Below are 16,301 nucleotides of genomic sequence, written 5' to 3'. Positions count from 1 at the left end.
AATCTCATAAAATCGCTTGGCAAATTCATCGACATTTGTCCAGATACTGGAAGATTGCGGCTTCTTTGAATGCTGAACCACTTCAGTAATGGTTCTTCAATATCCTTGTGATCTGCTTTTCTAAACTTTTTTCTGCCATTTAAATTTTTTTCATGAGCAGAAATTATTAATTGCCTATTTTTCCATATGTTACGAACTGCAGGTTTGGATAGTTTATATTCCCTGCAAATATCAGCTTGATCACATCCATTTTAAATTTTTCTGATTATGCCCATTTTATCATCAAAGGAGAACATTTTACGTTTACTGCTCGCCATAGTTAAATTTGAGACACTTGTATTGTATGCAAGCTTTTTTTAACTGCACTGAGAGCAAAAAGGAGTTGAAAGAAGGGCCTTATCAACACATATTAGTGTCCAACTCTTTGACCAATAATGAATAATTACTCATTCCCTCTGACAGAAAATGCATATTGATCCCACTGACACCTCACATGTGCATCATCTGCCTGGGTTGGAAACATCTACTTGATTTCTTTAGGGATGGGAAAGTAAGATAAAAGAAGCAAACAAGAAAAAAAAATGCTTATCGCTGCCTTCTCCACTATAGATATTTTTAAAAATCGATATAAGTATTTATTTTGAAGTAGAAATTTCAAAATTATTACAAAAAATGAAGAAAAAAATCAGTTGAAGACAGAAAAAAGTTCATTTTATCCAACTTCATCACTTTTTTGGTTCACTATATCCACAAAAAATAACATTATACGGGTATAGCAAGGCACGGGACCGAATATTTCGTTCACTATATCCGGGAGTTCACTATAAACCGTGTTCACTATAGCGGGGTTTGACTGTATTTTATTACAAGAGAAAGGAGGCATGTGCCCGCTTAGGTGACCTGCTGCAATTTGACTGCACGGCACAAAGAAAGTAAACAGAAAAAGTTCTACAAGAGAATTTAGCGAATATTTTACAACAAAGAAAATTCTATTTAGTAAAAAAAAAAATTAACACATGTAAAAATTTATAAAATATATATTTATAAAATGTACAAATAATTTGTAGAAAGAAGTAGAAATTAAAAGATGGGAGAAAATATATAGGTTATATTATATTCAGCCGGCATCATCCTAGGAACTGAAAATCTGTCGCAGCAGGAGTTTCAAAATCGAAGGAAGGGAAGTCCCGACCAGGATCCAACAGATGAGGTTTTCTTTGATTCTTTTTGCTTTTGAGCAATGGCAATGGAATCAAAAGTTTTCTTTGATTCTTTTGAGCAATGGCAGATGGAGAAGTTTTATTTCTTTGCAACCCAAGTAGCACAATTCACAAAAACGATATCGTAAAAACGTAACTTTGAACATTGTACAATATCGTAGCGAAATATTGTACTATATAAAAATGGACCCCGTTTATGTCGTATATTCAATATTGCAAACCAATATTGTACGGTATTGTAGAAACGTTGGGGAACGTCGATCGACATCTCTCTGCATTTACAAACGTTGTACTATGTCAACCGACATCGTCAACACGATATTCAAAAAACGAATGCTGTGGAATGCAGACAATCGCCAAAATTACGTTATTTGAGAAAATAAAATTAGTTTTTGAAATATTCATGCCTGTTTGTACCCTGGAAAAACCGAACAAAACCGTTCTAGCTTGTTTAAAATTAAATTATTTGTTATTACCAAAGCTTGTAGAATTTTTTGATTATTAATATTTAATAAGTTTGGGTAGGCAGGTATATTTTACTATTATTCTAGAAAATAAGCTAGAAAGTAAATAGTTTTGTTAAGATATTTCTTCGCTTTTTCAGGGTACAAGCAGCCATTTATATTGTGAAATTATTTTAATATTTTAAGTGATTTGTGCAATAATTTTTAAAGCATCTATATTTTACTATGTAGATTAAAATTACAATATGTTTAATTTAAAACGATTAACTTTTTTGTTGTGACGTTTTAGTATTATATAATCTGTATTTTACTAAAATAGTATCTATGGAAAACAAAACTCCTTATCTTCACAGCATCAGGTTCGATTTTAAAAAAACTGATTAAAAAAAAAAAAAGCATTATTTACACTGATATTGTCATAATAAAATAACAGGAGTCACTTCTTCAGATTTCTGACTTAAAAAAGGGCAAGCATGGTACAATAAGCTGCGATCTAATTTACTTATAGCCTTTATCCATTAAAGTGTTGCCAAAATATTTATTAGGGCTTGAACGGTTGTCAAATGTGTAAATGAAATATAATTTTTATTAAACAGTAAAGAATAATATACTAATTTCTATAATTTATTGTATTCTTTAATACAATCAATTGTTTCTAAAACAAAACTGTGGCAGTTGAGGCGCAAACTTAGTCTTCCTGCCTTCCCGGCCATTGGCGGTGGCAAGAACTTCACCAAATTTTTCAGCTTTTTCTAGTCAGCTAGTTTCTTTAAACAGTCTGAAGGTAGCAGCTAGTCTCTTTGAACAGTCTGAAGGTAGCAGCTGAAAAAAAATAAGACATAAACTGTGGTTAATTTTAATACTTTTAAATTAAAAGACAAATAGTTATATTGAAAAATTACATGAACTAAAGTAGACATGAGCACAATGCAAGTACTACTAACAGCCCTAGGTTGACAATTCTTTTGTATAGAATCAGAGCAGTTTTTATGTTTCCAGGAGCACCGGGCCTATTTTTATATGGGGGCCCTTGACGAGTAAGTTAATAACAAATGGAAAATATTATATTTAATTTTATAATATGATAGACGGAAAAAAGTTTTTCCTTGAATAATTTTTAAAAAATATTTGGTCACCTTTCAATGAGGTGATCCGGGTTCCAATCCCAGTATCGGCTGAGATTAGAACCCGGCTAGTCAATACAAATTCCACATCTAACATGAGGTTACCACAGTGCTGATTTAGATATAGTGAAGTATTTTGTAAAGGTACTGCTAAGTGGTAATAAATTTTTAATCTTATATCAAAATAGATAAGCTAAGCTAAAAAAAATTTTTAAAAAATCTATGTACTTATTGGAATTTTTTTTCACAAAATTTCTTTATAGAAAATCTGATTATGTCAAAGATACTATAAACATATTATGAGAAAAAATTACCAGTTAATAACTCTGCTGCTTTAAATAGACTTTGAAAGGGAAGAATGACACTATATCAGGAAAAAAACATCTGAATTCATCAGCCCCCTTTTCTTTCCTTCTATTTTTGACATATTAGGGTAATTTCTTTCTAATATAACCCATCTTTCTACTATAGCTTTAGAAATAAACATTTTCCACTAATAAAATATAATGTAGATTTTAATTCCATGCTTTTTTAATCAAAAGGTAGAATTTTAATTAACATTATTTGCATTTTTTTTGAAAAAATTCATGTTTATTAATTACTCTCTACAGCTATGGAAGTCTATATTAAGACAGCATTAAATGTGTACTTTAATTTGTACATTTAATGCCATCAATCAATCTCAAGAATAAAAAATTTTTTTTAAAAATGCAATTTCAAATGTGTTGGAATTTAACACACACCAAGAAAGAAAGCAATTTGAATAACTAAAATTAATTAATGCAGCAATTTATTTAAAATAAGTTTTAAAACTAGAAAAAAAAAATAATAAAAGCATCAATAATTTAAAAATACTGTATTTTAACTTTCAAAATCAATGCTTTTTTTCTAAAAAAAAATCATTTGATTTAAATCATGTAATAAATCAAGCTGATCTAAATCAACAAACCCTGATAACTAGAAGAAGATGCCATGGTTGAGAAAAGATGCCATGAAAAACATTACAAAACCTTAAGAGCGGCTAACTTTTGAACTTTGAAACATACAATGCTGTAAATGTATTAGAGTTCAGAATACAAACTAAGCAAAATAAAACAGGAAGGACCAGGGTAGTTAATTTAAGGAATAACTGATCCATTTTAGTGCAAGATAATGACTCACGAAAAAGTAAAGTCTAATTACAAATTTTAAAATTCTAAGTCTATAAAATTACCTAAGATGCCGTTTGTAACAGCTGAGAGGCTTTCAAAACACTGTTTCCTTTTTCATTTTAATTTACAATACATCATCGCCAATTCCAAGATGGTGCTGAAGTAAAAGAACATAAATAGCCTTCTTTACAGATGGTTTCAAAATAACATATCTGAAAGAAAAAAAAGATATATATAAAAATATAATGTTTTAATAACCATTACAAAATGTACCTCATATTTTATCATCAATTAAGACCACACAAGTAAAACGGGCATAGGATTGCTGAAGAAAGGAATTATCTACATTTTTCATTTTTATAATATATTATTTCTTATTTCAGTCACTTTATTCTCAAAGAGTTATTGCATTAGTTCTTTACTTTGTATATGAGAAGCTTCCAAAGCAATGGCCTGTGCATAAATATATTGAACATTGCAATATCAGATTGTATGTTAACGAATCCAATTATCAAGAATTCTATGTATAAATAGTGTGCGGAGAAATACCCATACCATTAAAACACTTATCACAGTCATATTTGACTTAAGAATCACATAAGTTAAAATATGTTGCAAAGTTGGGACATATTCAGCTATGGATTGCTTTTCATTTTGATATGTACATGGTATCTGCGACATTTTAGATTTTAAAACCCTGACTTTCCATCAATAACTCCAAAAAGTTGTCATGAGTTACCGAAGTTACTATTTTATCCGACAAAAACACTACAATAAATTCAAAAAAGCATTATAAAAACATTAATTGAAATGATAGGTATAACCAAAGCTGTTATACTCTGAATCCTTGAAGCAGAACTTTTTCGAGCTATCTGCGACAAAACTCTCTAGCACTAATATCTTTCTGCAAGATACTTTTCACAATAATAAACAGTTATGTTACTAATTTAAAATAACAAAAGCACTGTGTTTAAAAAAAAAAAAAAACTATGTATAACTTTTTTTAAATTGAGCGTATAATTTTTATTATAACATTACATGCAACATTTTCGCATTTTGTTGGGAGGCAGGGGGATATAGAAATTATTTCCTTCGCCTTTTGTCATCCCAGTAAAAAAAAATTGCAAATTATTAAATCCGCAGTAGTACTCGGCGAAAAAAAAAGATTGACAACAAATTCACACGAATTGGTCACCTCAAATGAGTGTTTCGTTTCTTGATTAGGCTGTTGTATAAAAATATCGTATAATAAATATCAGATTTAAAAACTATGGAGAAATCAATAGCAATAACTGATAAAATTCGACAGAATTATTGACCTAAAAAGTAAATACCTAATACAAGATTCGAATTTTTCAGGTTGCTTATCGGGATATTTAAAATCCACTTGAAAATCAACATCAATAACTGACGAAAATACAACAGAAAAAAACCCATCAATTTACGCTACTATTGGCGTATATTGAACACGCCAAAAAGTTATTATTCAAATGCATGATTCAAATATAACTGGTAAATTTCTGTCAAAAAATAAATAAAGGTAATTTTTTTTTTTTTTTTTTACTTTTCAAAAGAAAAATCTTTCTGCAAGAACTTTGTAATGTTCAGTGAAAATGTTGCCGTGTCTCTGCAAATCTGCCACGGGGCTCTAAACCTTCTCATTTATTGATATTAAACTTAAAAATTGAGTAAAGAAAGAGTTGAAGCATTTAAATAGCTGAAAAATATACAAAAGTAAATAACTTTTATATAGCTTTTTAAAGCTGCTTTTTTTCTTCTTAAAAGTAAGTGTAACATAAAATGCCTAAACAAGAATTTTAAATTCATTATAATAAAAAAAAAATTAAACAAATAAAATAATTAATAAGATTCTGAAATCACTGAAGTTTAAAAGATTATTCGCTCTAGAAAGGATGTTCTTTCCTTAATTATTTTAAAGAACACAATTGAAACATTTTATATTTTAATAAAATACGATTAAGATTGGATATTTTGTTACAAATTCAGATATTCAGAACGCTATGAAATTAGGGGGATTCCATTTTTAAAATTAAGATTTTTCAGTTACCTAAATCTGCAATTTTTAAAAAAAATAATAGTTAGATCATGACAAATTTTGTTCAATATAGAAATCCATGACTTTCTAGGTGTACTGATACCCTATATGTACCCTAATAAATACATATATGTACCCAAAGAATAGTATCAGGAGAGATACCCTATTCTTTGGCAGGAGCATATGGGAGGAACGTTGAACAAGTTCGTCTTTTTTAGTCCGAGAAAAGCAGATAAATTGTTATAGTGCACAGAACCAATAAAAGTAAACAAGATCTTTGGGAATATCAGAATTGAATAATGTGATATAATTTAATAGTTAACAAACTTCAGTTTATGTAAGTTAAAACCCCTTCTGAAATTATGAATTACTTGATTAATGAGCTACTCGGTTCGGTAAGTAAGATGTAGACATATAAAATTTTCATGATTCAATTCTTTTTTTTTGTAATTTAAACATTATATATTAATTAGATACAGTAAGCATAATATTAAATAATAATTAAACACACATATATATTATATATAAATATATATATACTGCAAACTTGTACGGTTGAGAAAAAAACTTCTTACTAGCAGCAACATTAGATATCTTATTAAATCTTCAGTATACATATTAAATCAATCTAGTAGACATACTAAATCTTCAATTTAAAATTTCGAAAAAAAAAAGCATTTCAATCTACCATGACAAATTAATAATTAAAAAATATGCAAATATGATCCATTTGTTAGCTCACTTAGCTCTTAAATTTTTAATTAGTTCAAGTATTAAAAAATATTTTTCATCAAACGTACAATTTGGCAGGTGTGAAAAATATAAACATAAGCATGTCAGAAGGCTTAACATCTCCAAACATACTATAAAATTACGCCACTGTTTGTGAATATGAGAATTGAATAACGTGATATAATTAAATAGTTAAGCAGCCTGGACAAGATAAAGGTGGAAATCAATGTAATTTTTGCAATATATAATTTAATTATATATATTAAAAACAGCACATACCTGCCAAGATCAGAGAATTCGTTCATTTCAACAAGGTGCATTAATTCCCCTTCATCTTCAGCTGGTTTGAGTTTTCGGGCTCGCTAAATCGGAATAATTTTCATTCCATTTACATTATGAGCTAAGGTATAAATTTTATGAGACGAAATTAGATTTAAATATAAGTAGACAAAAGATAAATAGATCGCAGGTGGTAGCGGTAAATGATCAACAGCATCTTAACGGGTTATGGTTACGGATCCGAGTGGTATAGATCGTAGATTGCAGTATTTAGAGAAAAAATCGATGTCGTGACAAAAACACGATTGCAATATTGATATCAAATATTGTCCGGGGTTGTTCGGATATCTCTAAATTTATATTTCAAACTTATTTTTTGGAATTATAACAATTTGACGTCATTTTTTGTCTTTTAAATGATTAATTTTGATTTAAGGACACAATAAAGTTTTAAATGATAAGTTTTACAAACATATTTTTAAAGTGAAATCGACGGGAATCGTACAATATCGTACACACAATTTCGATTTTCGCCAATATTGACAATGTCGGTCGATGTAGACTAAAGCTGTTACAATATCCCTGTGCTACTTGGGAAGTTTGTCTCCTCTACACAAAGTTCTTATTAGGGGAGTTTTATTTCTTATGAAGGTAGTCAACGCCGAAGTGTGGTAAACTCCCATCCTAAACTTGGCGAGTCTTTGTCTGCAATGTAATGGGATACCGGATACTCTGAAAATGAATTTTACACTTTGGACCATATCTTAGAAGAGCAGAGGTTAAAAAGAGAATTTGAAACATTAAAGCCTAAGCTTAGGCAGCCAAATGTGATTTTCTTTAGAGTCGAAAAGCAGTACACCGAGAAAAAAAAATTCCTAGAGGAGATGAAGAAAGAAAAAAATGAAGCTAATTTGCTCGTGAAGTACACAATTAAGACGATGCAGAACACTAACTGGGTGTTGATGGTTGACCCAGAGTATCTCAAAATGTTTTTCCTTCAGATAAAATTAAAATTTTGACGGAGTGGTGTGAACGTGAAAAGCGCAATCAAAGCCGTTTTGTTGCTATAAATGCATATAGCTTAAGCCATCTAGCCAAAGATAGATAGACAAGAGCTCTAGTTCAAACTGCGGGAAGTCAAAGTCATTTTGATCCTCTGCAGAGGGGATGGCACCCCCGCTTCGGTAGCCCGACGACCTGCACGCGAAGTCGAGCACTTTACGGTAGAACAGCTTAACGAAGATCAATATCGCACACCCTGGGTCCCTACGCAGACTGATCCAAGTGGTCACTCACCCGCACACTGACAGCAACCAGTGATGCTTGACTTCGGTGATCTGCGGGGAACCGTGTCTTAACGATCAGTCCACTGTGGGACTCGTGTTTTGTAATAAAAGAGTTGGCGATTTTCGTTTCGGAGGAAGTAAAATTGTATTGGTTAGTTTCAACTTTACTTGAAAATTACAATCAACAAACTTAATTTGAATCAATGTATACTTACATTAAACCCAAACCCAAATACCAAGTAGTTTATGGTGAAATTAGCGAGAAGCTTGAATTAGCGAGCTTACGAATTAGCGAGAATATTTAAATAAATCTCTCTACAACCAGAGAAAATTCAAATATCTCTTATAAACATTTTGCATTATTCTATTATAAAGCATAATTTTTTTTGGAAGGACTAGTGGAATAAACGAAATTTTCGGGTGAGAAAAATGTTACTAAATAAATAACCACAACTCTAAAAAAAATATTATTTTACATTTACGTAAAACAAATGACTGAAATAATAACTTTAGAGATACATTTAAGCGTTTAAGAATAAAGCTAATGGCAGCTAAAGTGACGGATTGCTGACCGTCAACTGTTCTAGTTTACATTGATAGGTTGGATAAAACTGTGTAATGGAGATAATTTTTAAAATGCCGAAATTTAATATAAATGATACATTTAATCATACTTTTACGTGTGAACCGTAGATACTAGGAATAAATTAAATCAAATACTGATACAGTTTTAAAACACAATTAAATTCTGAAACATAAGAAAAAAACATAAGAAGATAAAAAAAAAAGCCATTTATTAAAAACACTCCATGAATTCAATGAAATTAATAATTACCAATTATTTAAATGAAGAATTACAAATGTAAAAGACACGCATAATTAAATGCTGCGAGAAGTAAAATAAGGAATAAACATTTAAATTGGGCCAGACCTCATCGCTCTACTTTTTATTTGAGTTGACTTATTTATTTCTTACTAAAAAAAATAATGCGGCAAGAAACAGGTGTCTTAATAAATTTTAAAAGGCAGACGACTTTTATTGGAAATAAACCAATAACTACTACTTCAAATTGATTAATATTTGTTGTTAGTGATATTGTGCATTTAATGGGTCAGTTCTCCGATGTGAAGTTTTTGAAGCTCACTCCAAACTGTTCTGACGACAGAGTTCGAAAACAATCTGGAAAGTTTAATCGGTTATCATCTTAAGAGAAGAGAGGAGATATACTCTATCCTTCCTTGTTTATTATAAATAAACGATTTCAAACGTTTTGAAACCAAAAATTTTAAAACAAAATATTTTCTAAAGCTGTAGCGACAAAATTTTTTGTCCTTTTTTAATCAAAATTAAAATTCATATAAAATAAGCATTTAGAAATTAAGAATTTGATTGTGCATTTAAAGTAAAACGATCATAACACACGCAGTAGGAATGTTTCCAAGTTCGTAAAAATCGTGAATTGTATTTTATTATTCTTTAAGGAACGAAGAATAATGACATTCGATTAACAACTGTAAAATGATAAACTTTATCAAAAGTTGAAGAAATTCGGAGTAGGCTTAAAATGCTCAGTCTCGAGGAGTAGACCCGTTTATAAAATATGTGATATGGTTCTTTGTTTTTCTTTCTTTTTTTTTTTTGCTATTGTTATGTGTAGAGATTATTAAGAGAATTAACGTAAATTTCTAAAAAAAGTGTCAGATAACTAGAAATCAAGATTCCTTGATTTAACAGAAGTTTGGAAAGAGGCAATTTTTTCTTTGAGTAGTAACTGCCTTACTATATTCAATAAAGTCTTCATGCTATTGCAGTAGAAAAATACAGATGCTGCTTTGAAAATAAATCTGGAGGGATACATCACTGACTAAGTCCACTGTAGATAGACATTTTAATCTAATATGATACATTAAATAAAAAAATGTAACATCAAAGCTATCAAGAAATTTTCGCTAAAAATTCTCATTTTCGACGCTGAATAAGCAATTAAAGATAAAAACGATATGCTTGCACTCTTTCATCTCCTATGATAAAAGTAGATTGGAGCTCTTTAATTGTGTAGCTTTGCTTTTAAATTAACTATACAGAGAATAATATTTGTTAAACAATAAGAGAAAAATATTTAAAAAATGCTCACGATTTAAGCCAAATAAGTGAAGGAGGTTAAATAAACAATTCAACGATTACAGTGAAAAATTCCTACATACGTAAGACAAAGTTATACCTAATTTAGAACGCTAGATGTGAGATCTTTAATCTCCATTAACTTTTATTACATCAAAAAATACCTTGAAAGTTGCAATTAACCATTCATACGAATGAAACGGAAATTGAGATCATTTCTACGCCTTATAACCACGAAATTCAAATTAACATTACAAAAGAAAGTTATTTCGCTCTGGATTCTTTCACACTATATGTGATGATATTCACTTTGCCTTGCCCAGACTACCGAAAAACAAAGACATCTGTGTCGTTTATTTTAGCTGTCTGTGGGAGTCAAGGAGTGGTCTAAATAAGACGAAGTACATACATGATTAATCAATTATTTAATTAACATAATTTTTCAACTCTGAAAGTGAGAGGATTAACAAAAAAAATTCTTTACTTAAACTGAAAACTTATACAAATAGGACAGATAGAATTAAAAAATCTAATTCTTATATCAAATCAATTCTGTTACTAATTTCGAAAGAAGTCTACAAAACAAAATACTGATGTCTAAATTTTGATAAACAACCACATTTTGTAGCAAATTATTTTATTTTATAACCGTCGGTGAACAGCTGACCCAATTTTGAGTTTACCAATGATCAATTCCGCAACCTTGCAATTTTGAACCCAATTCGGAAGACAAGCGAATTTCTGGATTAATACCCCCAGAGGTATAGATTTGTAACTGGAAGTTGGAGGACTTTGTGACCCTGACTGATTTAAAATGCACCAGTAGCCATTTAATACACGGAGGTTCTTCTGTCTGCTGGATTCGAACTCCCATTCTCACGAACACGTGTCCAACGCCCTACCAACCAGAGGTATAGATTTGTTACGGGAACTTGGAGGACTTTGCGACCATAACATATTTAACGTGCACCAGTCACCATTTAATACACGTGGATTCTTCTGTCGGCTGGATTCGAACTCCCATTCTCACGAACATGAGTCCAACGCCCTACCAACCAGGCTATCCCGGCCGGGTATTAACATACGCTTTCTTTTTCACTTTAACTCTCAATGAAACAAATATATTTTGAAGATCTCGCAAGCACGCTATGCTGCTACTCAAAAAATAACAACCGGCGATATTTTACACAATTATAGCCAAATAAGGGACAACTCTGAAAACGTGGCAAACCTTACTTTTTATTATATTAATTTTCTTAAATTTGTTTTCAACTTATAATTTATAAGTCACAGAAGAAAACTTTTATGAATAATAAAATTTCGCGTAAATTGACACACACACACAAAAAAAAAAAGAAATCACAATAATAAGACTTCCTAGAATGTCATGGCTGATCATATACTGCCTCGTAAGCGTAACATAAGCGGAGGGATACACCAGAAGTTTTCCTAATTTCTTCCGGTTTCAGGAATTTTTTTTTTATTGTTTACATTCAGTCAACCATCCACTGAGTTGCACATTCTTTATTCTGAGGTTTAATTTTCTTTTTTTACAAGTGTAGTTGATTGTTTTTCAAATATATGGTATCCTCTCATTTCGTTACGTTTAAATTTTTAATAAATAATTAATTTATTAATAATGCTTACATAAAATCATAGTAATATTTCATAAACAAAATGGTCTTTTTTGTTAATTTTTAAGAAAAACAAAGATGTATTAGATTCGAAGCAACCACTGAGGTTGGTGTCATGAACGAATAGCTGGCGAAGCCTCCTCGTACGTTTACGAATACGTTAAAAGAAAAAGAAAAAACAGTTACATAAGGCTAATTTATGTTAAAAGTGTTCCTTTTATTTATTTTATTTTGAAAAAAAATTTAATTTTTTGATGATATCTCCGAAAGCTGAATTTCTGGAAGCGCGAAGGGGTGATTGTGAGCTCAAGTCAAAATTCCGGAAAATTTCTTGAGTAAAAAAAAACAAAAGTTTTAATCGAAAAATTAGAAAAAAATTCAAACAAGGTTTTTTCCTTTTTCTCAATATTTCTTAGTTTACTTAAAATACATTTAAAATTTTACTCATACCTATGATGACCTGGAGAAGTAACTGAAATTTACAAATATGTCTTTCTTTCTTGAGTTTATGATTATAATAACTGAAATTTACTGATAAAAATTGAATATTAATCTTGAATATAAGCTTATAAAGTATCTGGCTCTCCCTTACAAACAAATAAAATAAACTGTGTTTTTTAAGTTCCACCTGTGATTTCCGGAAACTTTTGTGACCAATGATTTTTTGAAACGTCTGAACCTTCGATCTCCGGAAACTTCCGGATCACGGTTAGCGAAAAATCCGGAAATCTGGATTTTTCCGGAGCACAATAAGCCCTGGAACTTTTATTCATACATTCAGTTTAATCATTCGAGCACTTTACACAAGAGCATACAGTATACTACATTGGGAAATTTAAATTCACGTTCCTCTAAATAGTACTGATACTTTCTGATAAAAGAATTATTTTATTTAAAAATGTTCTTTTTTACCATTGATTAGGATATAAATACAAATTTTTTGTTTAGATAAAAGCTTAAAATATCTATATTTTTTCAACACTTCTAGTACGATAAATAATAAGGCCGCAATAGCTTGGTTGGTAGGACGCTGGACTCGCGAGTTCCAATCCCGGCGGCCGAAGAAAAACCGTGTATTAAATGGTGATTAATAGTGCACCTTAAATCTGTTTGGGTCATAAAGTCCTCCAAGTTCCCATACCAAATCAATACCTCTGAGGGTACTGAATTGGAGATAGATCGTTCTCTGCTGGTTCATGTCAAAATTACGATCTGTACATAGATGAATGAATGAAGTATGCATGAGTTCCCCCTGTAACACGGAAGTGTGTGGGTGTCGTATTCTCGGCCATAGAAGGATGCATTGAAAAATAAGAAAAGCACCCTCTGCCTTAAAATTCGTTTGGTTTCAGGCAGGCTTGCTGTGATGGAAAGTTGCACAAACAACAATGATAAATAATTCTGTAATACTAATTATTCTATGTGACATTTCGGCATAATAAGATAAAAGACAAAGAATTTTATTTTTATCTTGGAAAACAGTTACAAGCTTGTTTTTATCTCAACCTTACAATTGTCAAGTTGGTTTCACTAACAAGTAAAAATGGCTTTCTCATTTCTGTTCTTTTAAAAGCCATTGTTTCCGAATTCAATGACTCCCTCTTTTTTTCGTCCCGCAGTGGACTGATTGTTAAGACACGGTTCCCAGCAGATCATCGGAGTCAAGCATCACTGGCTGCGGTTAGTGTGCGGGTGGGTGACCACTTGTATTAGTCTGCGTAGGGACCGAGGGTGTGCGGTATTTGCCCTCGTTAAACTGTGCTACCGTAAAATGCTCGACTTCGCGTGCAGGTCGTCGGTCTACCGAAGCGGGGGTGCCATCCCCTCTGCAGAGGATCAAAATTATGATAGCATGTCTTCGGATCATCTTCAGGGATGCTTCCCAGACCGTCGCCAATAGCCCATTGAGCAGCTCTAGTGCGACGTAAATGAACTACAACAACAACCCTCTTTTTTTCAGCTAAGTAGCTAGGGTTTCTAGCGCCAGGGGAAACACTCAATTTTCGTGTCCCACAAGCAGTATTGTGCACGACACTTAAAGGGGGCCTTTTTCTGGATTATTTTAAGTTATAGTGAATGAGAAAGTTTAAATTATCCTCTCACATGACATTTTTAAAAAACATTTTTTATTGAATAAGACTATCCAATTTTTATATATATTTTTAAACAACTTACATTGATAACTTCATAAATTTTCCTTCAAGTGGGTTTAAAGTTAACGGTGTATGAGATGGAGCTTCCATCAATACACTTAGATGGTTTCGATTGAAAGATATTTTTTCTAAAAACATTTTTCATTTACTATATCCTCAATTTGTAAATAATAACTTAAAAAAAAAAACCTTTATGTAAGGCAAACTACAATATTGATTGATGACTACAAGACGTATAAATATGATGTTGTAGTCTTATGCCACTTGTCGATACTAACAAGCCTATTTTAAGGCAGAAGGGTGCGCTTCTTCTTGTTTTCCAGTGGTGCCATCTACGGCCCAGAGTTCGAATACTGCCATACACATATATCACAGCTCGTTTTACAGGGAGAACACATTCACGCACCATCCATCCGCAGATTGTAATTTTGACCTGAACCACAGCACGACCCATCTCTGATCCAGTACTCCCATAAGTATTGATTTGTTATGGGAACTAGGAGGACTTTTTTAACCTCGATAGATGTAGCATGCACCAGTCACCATTTTGTACACGGAAAGTCTTCTGTACCTCCGGGGTTTGAACTCACGACCTCTTAAACATGGGCCCAACCAACCAAGCTATCCCGGTCAGACATGTAAATATTTGTAATGGGAACCGATGCCCTAGTTTAGGACAAGTAGTTTTGTTAACATTTTCTGTAAATGTCTTATTTAACTATTAATTTTTATGCAATTTACGAAGCATTTAGAATAGATAATACGAAAACTATAAGTTCATATTTCTTAGTTAACCAAGAGAAAGAACGAGCATTTTTGGGAAAACAATTAAGCTGCAATTTTCAATTTTAAGCTAATTGTTAAACCAAATAAAATAACTTAAAAACACTTTTTAAAAGTAATAAATTATTTGTAGTTATAGAAAATATAAACATTGTGTTATTCTATTTTTTAACATTAGGTAAAAGCCAGTCTTAAAATACATATAAAAAATTAACTGGGAATCAGAAAAAATTGACCGATGATTAAAAAAAATAAGTAAATTAAAATAAAATTGAAGCAGATAATAATGTACGATTTTTTGCATTCTGTTTAGGAAGCTAGATATTTATTTTTACAAAATGCAAAAGCTACTTACAAAGTTCGTCATAAGACGGTGTAGCTAATTGAAATTTTTTTCAACACAATGTTTTCTGCTGCATATCAAACCATAACAAGCGAAATTTTGCACGATCTTCAGTTTATTTCGTTTTTAAAGTGCAAATGGTGGTTTTTCTGAAAATATTGCTTAATAGTTGAAGATTAGCAACGCCATCTGTTGTCGGACTATGTAAATAGTTATGAAATTGTACATGAATGAATTATCGTTTCTTAATTAAAGCCTAACTGCACATTTTATCTCCACAATATTTTTAAATCGCCGGACAAGAAATAATTGAATACAACGAATTAATAAATAAAGAGATCAACAACTATTGTACTTAATTTAATGCTGTGTTATTTTATTTAAAAGTAGCCATATAAGATGACACATCTAAACATAAGATATTATGACACATTCACAATAAAATGGCTCATCGTCTATTATATAAATATGATAGCAGCATATCCCTACATTAAATCTTAATAGGGTACAATGCCGCAGAGCATAAAACATGCATGAGAATGATTATTTTTAAATGTTGGTTTTTATTTTCAAATTGTGTGATTGACCTAAAGTTTAAGTTTATGCAAATGATGATGGTTATTTTACACGAGTGGTAAAACAAAGAATCTACGGAATTTAAAAAGTGAAGAGCATCAATTACATAACAAGAATGTAACAAACAACACAATTTTCACAACATAGAATACTATAACAGGTTGTGGCTGTTGTACAACAATCACTGGAAACTGTTTAGATGTAAAAATTGACACACAGACTATGCACTGAACTAGGCTCAGTTTATATATTACATAATCTCTTTTTTTTGTCTTTGCAATGTTAAAAAGCCAGTTTCTGATCTGAAAGTGATTATATCTACATGATGAGATTTGAAAAAACAATTGGCCACAAGAGTTTATATTAATAATGAGTCAC

The 16,301-nt window shown here is 31.0% G+C and overlaps 1 protein-coding gene and 1 long non-coding RNA gene across 2 annotated transcripts in view; both read right to left on the bottom strand.

Annotated features, from left to right (window-relative positions):
* Positions 1-15,459, bottom strand: part of LOC107456996 (uncharacterized) — a 55,862-nt gene extending 40,403 nt beyond the window's left edge. The window contains exon 1 of the mRNA XM_087153976.1: positions 15,360-15,459. Coding sequence (XP_087010102.1) covers positions 15,360-15,371 — 12 coding nt within the window. The 5' untranslated portion in view covers positions 15,372-15,459. The remainder of the gene's footprint in view (positions 1-15,359) is intronic.
* On the bottom strand, positions 2,293-7,260 carry LOC139426726 (uncharacterized). The gene is made up of 3 exons (XR_015429950.1): positions 7,027-7,260; positions 4,022-4,171; positions 2,293-2,506 (listed from the first exon to the last, which is right to left on the bottom strand). It is a non-coding gene; the product is annotated as an uncharacterized LOC139426726 (long non-coding RNA).
* Positions 15,460-16,301: the final 842 nt, after the last annotated feature.

Source organism: Parasteatoda tepidariorum, chromosome 10, assembly GCF_982258835.1.
Source record: "Parasteatoda tepidariorum strain Cologne lab strain chromosome 10, Ptep-v5.0, whole genome shotgun sequence".
Taxonomy (NCBI): Eukaryota; Metazoa; Arthropoda; class Arachnida; order Araneae; family Theridiidae; genus Parasteatoda; species Parasteatoda tepidariorum.
This window is presented reverse-complemented; position numbering and strand designations above follow the sequence as displayed.